General features: G+C 38.6%; 1 protein-coding gene across 1 annotated transcript in view; it reads right to left on the bottom strand.

Moving 5' to 3' along the window:
* Positions 1-5851, bottom strand: part of ZPBP (zona pellucida binding protein) — an 87142-nt gene extending 81291 nt beyond the window's left edge. Inside the window, exon 1 of the mRNA XM_015816172.1 lies at positions 5711-5851. Coding sequence (XP_015671658.1) covers positions 5711-5819 — 109 coding nt within the window. The 5' untranslated portion in view covers positions 5820-5851. The remainder of the gene's footprint in view (positions 1-5710) is intronic.
* Between the last annotated feature and the right edge of the window lie 1427 nt (positions 5852-7278).

Here is a 7278-nt window from a genome sequence, read left to right as displayed (position 1 = left end):
GAGTTCTCACCTACATCGTCCACAAGGGACGACTCGGGGACTCAACTCCTACCTCGGGCAGCTCACCTTTCCCCCTATGCCCAGGGGAAAGGTATCAAGCCGTTTGACAGCTGATGCAGGCTGTCAAAACGGCTTTTACGCAGAAACAGGCGGGAGCAGCAAACAGCTGCGTCCAGCGAAGGCGCCTGCCACCGGAAGTTTCTTTTGAACAATTTGAATCCCTCTAATCATACATTCCAGTCATGGGTTTTACCCCATCATAATACAGTAATGGCAACAATGTCATAGCTACCCTCATATATTCTTGGACAAAGTGAAAGAGAAAAAAAAATAAGTACAAAAAATGGAAAGAGGGCCAATAACTAAGGCAGAATACCAACAAATAGCCCAAACCTGCAAAGATTAAGTTAGGAAAGCTAAGGCTCAAAATAAAGACTTGCAACAAATGTTAAAAATAATTTAAAAAGTTTCTTTCAACATATAAAAAACAAGAAAAAAGTCAAAGAAATAATTGGTCCACTAATGAGAGATAATGGCAAGGCAGTAACTACCAGGAGAGAGAAAGCAAAACTGCTTAATTTATACTTTGCATCTGTGTTCATGCAAAAAGATAATACAACCCAACTTACCAAAAACAGAACCATAAAACACAGACAGGAATGCAAATTAAAATAAGCAAAAATAAGGTAAGAGAACACACCTGTCAGCTCTAGATGAATTCAAATCATTGGGTCCTGATGGATTACATCCCAGAGATCTGAGAGAACTGACAGACATGATCTCTGAACCATTGATCTATATCTATCGAAGTTCTTAGAGCACCGAGGAACTATCTGAGGACTGGAAAAAAGCTGATGTGATTCCCATCTTCCCAAAAGGAAAAAAATGGATCTAGGAAACTACAAACTAATCAAAAAGTCTTGGAAAAGATAATCAAGCAACAAATCTGCAAACACTTAGAAGCAAACAAAGTTATAAACAAAAGTGGACACAGATTTGTCAAAAAAAAATCAAGCCAAACAAATCTTATTTTATTCTTTGACCAAGTGACTAAATGGACCGGTGAAATACTGTGGACATAATATACTTAGATTTTAGCAAGGCATTTGACAAAATAGATCACAACCTACTTCATGGACAGCTAGAAAAATGTGGGTTAGAGAGCACCATCATCAGTTGGATTTGTAACTGGCTGAAAAACCATACTCCACATGTAATCCTTAACGGAACTAGATGCACATGGAGGGAGGTGGGCAATGAGGTATGCCAGGGTTCCATTTTAGGCCCAGTATTCTTCACTGTCTGCATAAATGTGGGAATAGAAGGGGAATTCATCAAATCTGCAGATGATACTAAGCTAGTAGGAATAGCCAACATCCCAGAAGAAAGGCTCAAGATTCAGAAGGATCTCAACAGACTGGAATACTGGGCCCTATGTAATAAAATGAAATTCAAACTGGATAAAAGTAAGACTTTACACCTAGGTAAGAAAAAACTTTTGTACACGTTCAGATTAAGCTTGGCTCTGTACCAGTAACATGAGAGGGATCTTGGAAACCTAGTGGCAATTACTTAATTATAAACCAAAAGTGTATGGCAGCAGCCAAAAAAGTCAATGCAATCCTTGGCTTCATTAGAAGGATATAATCAAGATCACATGAAGCATTAATACTGCTTTACAAAGCTTTAATAAGACCAAACTTAGAATGCTGCATCCAATTTTGGTCATCGCAATATAAAAAAGATATTAGAACACTGGAAAGAATTCAGAGAAGAACAAGGGTGATTGGAAGACTGGATGCTAAAACTTATGAAGAACATTTGCAGGAACTGGCTATGTCTAATCTAGTGAACTAGGACTAGGACTAGGGAAGACATGATAACAGTGTTCCAATATTTGAGGAGTACCACTAAGAAGAAGAGGTCAACCTATTTTCCAAAGCACCAGAAGGTAAGAAAAGAAACAATAGATAGAAACTAATCAAGGAGAGAAGCAATCTAGAACTAAGGAGAAATTTCCTAAAAGTGAGAACAGTTAACCAGTGGAGTGCCTTGCCTTCAGAAGTTATGGGCGCCCCAAAGGTGCAGGCTTTAAAGAAGAGAATGGACAGCCACTTGTCTGAAATGGTATAGGGTCTCCTGCTTGAGCAGGAGCTTTTCAACCTGTGGTACGCTGACCAGTGGTGATACTTCGGCACCTGGCAGGTGGTACATGACCTAGACAAGTGTAGCGGGTGTGTGTGAGAGCTGAAGTGGTGGCAGAACCAATGAGCTGAAATGGCAACAGCACCAGAGAGACCTGGGGGAGAGTCAGCTGGAGCTGCAGTGTTGCTCGGGCTCTGCTGAGGGCAATTCCAGCAGCCTCTGCTATCACTGGGAGCAACAGACAGCAACAGAAAGAGAGAAGGAGAAGAGGCTTCTGTGAGAGAAGCAGTGAGAAGAAAGAGAGAAGAAGAGGAGGAAAGGTTTCTGTGAGAGAAGCAGAGAGATCAATGGAGTAGGCTGTGTGTGTGTGTGTGTGTGTGTGTGTGTGTGTGAGAGAGAGAGAGAGAGAGAGAGAGAGAGAGAGAGAGAGAGAGAGAGAGAGAGAGAGAGAGAGAGAGAGAGAGAGAAGGAGAAAAGGGCCAGCCAGCCACCTGACCACCAAAGTAGTGGTGCATATTAATAAGTATGCATAAATTCATAATACGTTTGTCAGTGCAAAGCAAAAGTGGTTAGTTCAGCAAAGAAACGGTCATGGAAGAAATTAAAACTGATACTTTCCCCCCCTTTTTTTAGTCATCAAGTTTTTAACTCCTTGCTAAGCATTGTCATGTCCTAAAAGTGGTACAATCTGTGAAAATATTGAAAAGCACTGGAGTAGAAGACTTTTAAGGTCCCTTATAATTTTGTTATTCTATGTTTCACATACTTTTTAACTGTCCCTTTGCTTTCTATGTATCATATTTTATATCCGAGTTCCCCTTCTTTCGCACTATTTAATTGGTTGTCTTCAGGTTTATGCTTGGGATTACGTCCTAAAGACTGGTCTTCTTTCCATTCCATATTTAAAGTCCTTCAAATAAGCTGGGCCAGTTAAAAGTTTGAAAGTTTGGTCACCAAACTAGAGCCAGACATTCTGCAAACTGAAAGTAAGGGGATTCTAGAAAACACTGCTAACAATAAAGGTGGAAGAGTTAGGAAAATAGGGGCAAGACTATTTATAATCTTATAAGGTGATGCAATTAAAGTCAGATAAAATTACATACAGTTTGCAAGCCAGGTATAGATAAAATGGCAATGCTCAATGGAGTAAAAAGAAACTACTTGTCTAATAATGGGAGAACTACAATGACAAATATAGATAAAATATTAAAGTTTACACTTTATGCATTGTCAAAGATATAAGTTTTCCATAAAAGATAGATCATCGGAAAGAACAAAGAAAAGCTGATGCCTTTGAACTGGGGTGCTGGAAAAACCACATCTCTGGCTACAGGAATAATTAATTACTAAGTAAAGTAAAATCAGATACTTCTGATAGCAGTCTGATTTTACTTTACTTATTAATTATTCCTGTAGCCAGAGGTGTGGTTTTTCCAGCACTCCAATTCAAAGGCATTAGCTTTTCTTTTCTAAGGTCTGTACAAAGTATAATTTGTTCTTTTCTAGAATGTAATTATTTCAGTAGTTGTAAGTTCATGCTTGTGATAACCAGTTTATCATCTTTTGCCTTTTTTATTATCTTCAGGATCTTCAAGCATCAGGGTCTCCTTTGATTATTCTGGACTTCATAAAATCTTATAATGTTCATAAATAATATTCAAATATTTAAGCTTTAGATTATTAGATAATCTAATTTAGGTCACCAACATGTAATGCAAATAGTTTGCAGTTGTATAATAATCTAAAGCTTAAACATTTGAACATTATATGAACATTGTAAGATTTTATGTAGTCAAGAATAAGCAGAGGAGACCTTGATGCTTGAAGATTTTGAAGATAGTAAAAAATGACCAAAGGGAGACAAACTAGCTTTTATTTTAAAATTTTAGTCCAATCAATATAGTTAACATGTGCTAAGTCACATATAAAATGGGATATACAAATACATAATACAGCTTGAATTATGGCAGGGGTAGGCAACTTTGGCTCTTTTATGACTTGTGGACTTCAATACCCAGAATTCCTAAACTAGCCATGCTGACTCAGGAATTCTGGGAGTTGAAGTCCACAAGTCATAAAAGAGCCAAGGTTGCCTAACCCTGGCTTAAGGGAAGCAATATTATAAAACGTTTATCTATGGTTTATCATAGATTTCTAATGATTCACAAATTTGTGCATCATCCAAACCTTGATTATATATATTATCCTAAGGTTGACTACCTAAGCAGATCTTCTTTGAGCCTGAAAATTGCTTAGGTAGTCAACCTTAGGATAATATATATAATCAAGGTGATTTATCACTGAACAAAGTAACTGTGACAACTAACACACATTCCCAAAACTGATTTGCTGAAACAAAGGAAAGTTGAACAGAAAACTAAGAAGCGATGAAAAGTCTATATGCTTATATCTAGTACCCAAATGAATTCTGGGACTGAAATTTATTTTAAGATATTTTGTACCTTTTCCTGACACATTAATTTTTGGTGGGAGGAAGGGAGAATAGATATATAACATTGAAATCATTCCTTTTAATTATGTGAAACCTAATAGGCATTGGGAAAATTTAATGTAACAATGAGAATTCATCAATATTATCCAATGTTTGCCAGAGAAGACAGTACTATACCTTTCCAGTTAGTAGAAATATATGGAGATATTTTTGGCAGGCAGATAAATCCATTGTTACATACTTCTATCACAAACATAGGTATTACAATACTATGACAAGTACATTATAGAAGTGGATCAATCAGTTTCCCAAAAGGTTATTTTGCCAATCCCAAAATAGGTGCCACAACAAATAAGGATTCATCAGTGAGCAGGCCACTAGCATTTCTCCAGTCTCTAGTCCATCAGTTTCTCAAAACATTGCATAAATCTTTGATTTAAAAGTTTTGAAGGTTTAAAATAATTCAAAATCAATAATCACTGTGAGGAACTGTGTGACTTGTGCCCAAAAACATTTTAAGTTTCTTCATGATCATTAATCCACATGATTATTTTTAAAATATGAAATAACAGAATTGTCAGACTCAAGAAGTCTATTGGTGAAGCACCTGGGATTTAGCACTTTATATATTCAACTGGGTGAGAGCAATTTACATAGGAAGCATCCTACCTAGTTCCCCAAAAATAACTTCAGAAGGCTTTCAGAAGATTGAAAGGTAAAATCTATACAGGAACCAAACACAAAATTCTCCAGAAAGCAAAATAAAAATAAAAAAAAATGGCAAACTGGGTTATTCATAGGGAGACCATACATTACTAGCCCAGGAAGCATGGATTGGAAGACAGAATGCCAACTGCCCAGCTCCAAACACTGGCTTGTAGGCTTTCCTATGCGAATCATTACTATGGGTTTGCTTGCTAGTTATACTCCTCCGTCCGGCAACCATAGACGATCAAACCAATCAAACATGCAGTATCACCGGGGACTTTCCTCGCGAATTACGCTACCAATATGCCAGGAGGAAGACAGGAGGCACATTATGGTCTCAAGGGGGTCGAGCTGGGAAGCCTACCCTACCCTTCCTCCTAATTATTGAAGTACGCGCTCTTTTACCTAAGGGAAATCCCTGCAATATGGACAATGCCAGAGCGACCCAGGGAACACAGAAACTCCAGTATGCAGAGGAGAAGTCATGCCTTCTCCGCAATCCTCGGCGCCGCATCCCCGCATGCCAACAAATCCTGCGGGACTGGGTAAGTTCCCGCTCTCCCCTCCACTTTTTCGCACGCGGACGCCAACAAATTCGTTAGTCGCTGGCGTCGAATGCCTGTCGTCACAACGGAAAGGGGGAGGGGCGGAGGAAGTACAATGAAGCATGGCGCAGAACTGTTCGGCTGGCGTGTTCGCGTGGCATGGGCGCTCGGCTGCGACTCTTACGCAATTGCAAACTATTCGCTATATCATCGTATCGGTGACCTAAAGGCCTTGTTGGTATATTGGCCATGACTTCTCCGTGTATTTAAATTACCACTACTTTGAGCAGTACATGACTTAATAGGTTTTTGCCTTTTGCTGCACTCTTAGAACGTTCTGTATGTCTTGCCCAATTCATTTGTGTAGGTTAAGAAGTTCTGCCTCTGCTAATTGTAATTTAGCTACGAATCAGTGTCATTTTCAGCAAGAAAGGACACAGTAGCGCAGATCGTGGGGGTGGGGGAATGTACCGTGTCTTTAAATGAATTGAAGAAGAGGTCTGGAATGGGTAGGTGAATTTTTTGCTAGTTAACAAATGTATGTAGGAAACACACCACGTAGTAATGAGGGACTTTGACATCAACTGGGAGACAAACCCTGCATCAAGTGACGGGTGGTTCCTTACTAACAAAGTTGCTGACAACTTTGTAATCTGAAAGGTAGAGGGGGGAACTAGAAGGACAGCTATACTGGACCTAATTCTTACTAACAGAAGAAATGATAGAGGGGGTTGAAGTTGAAGGAACTTTGGGGGAGAATGACCATATCATATTAGACTTTAATATAATACAGACACAAGAAATGGAACATAATCAAACCAGTGTCTTAGACTTTAAAATAACTGATTTCAACAAACATAGAGTTTGGGAAGAATTCCATGGGTGAAAACCCAGTCCAGCATAATACCATTGAAAAAGAAACCAGATAAACTGAAAGACAAAAAGGATAAGTATAAAAAATGGAAAGAGAGACACATTGGTCAGGCAGAATACCAGCATATAGCCCAAATCTGCAAAGATAAAGTGCGGAAAGTTAAGGCTCAAATGAACTTGCAACAAATGTCAAAAATAATTTTTAAAAAAGTTTCTTTTACCGTATAAAAACAAGAAAAAGTCAAGGAAACAATTGGTCCACTAATGGGTGACAATGGTAAGGAAGTGACTCGCAACAAAGAGAAAGCAGAACTGCTTAATTCTTTCTTTGCATCTGTCTTCATGCAAGAAGAAAAAATAGCCCAACCTACCAGAAACAGAATTGTAAAAGACTAGGAATACTAATTAAATTAGGCAATAAAATGGTAAGAGAACACCTGTCCGCTCTAGACAAATTCAAATAGATTCATGATAGATTACATCCCAGAGTTCCGAAGGAGCTGGCAGCCATGATCTCAGAATCGTTGAACCATATCTTTCAAAGATCTAGGATGG

Source organism: Protobothrops mucrosquamatus, unplaced genomic scaffold, assembly GCF_001527695.2.
Source record: "Protobothrops mucrosquamatus isolate PMUCROS unplaced genomic scaffold, P.Mucros_1.0 scaffold408, whole genome shotgun sequence".
Taxonomy (NCBI): domain Eukaryota; kingdom Metazoa; phylum Chordata; class Lepidosauria; order Squamata; family Viperidae; genus Protobothrops; species Protobothrops mucrosquamatus.
The sequence above is the reverse complement of the archived record's forward strand: the minus strand, read 5'-3'. Positions and strand labels throughout refer to the sequence as shown.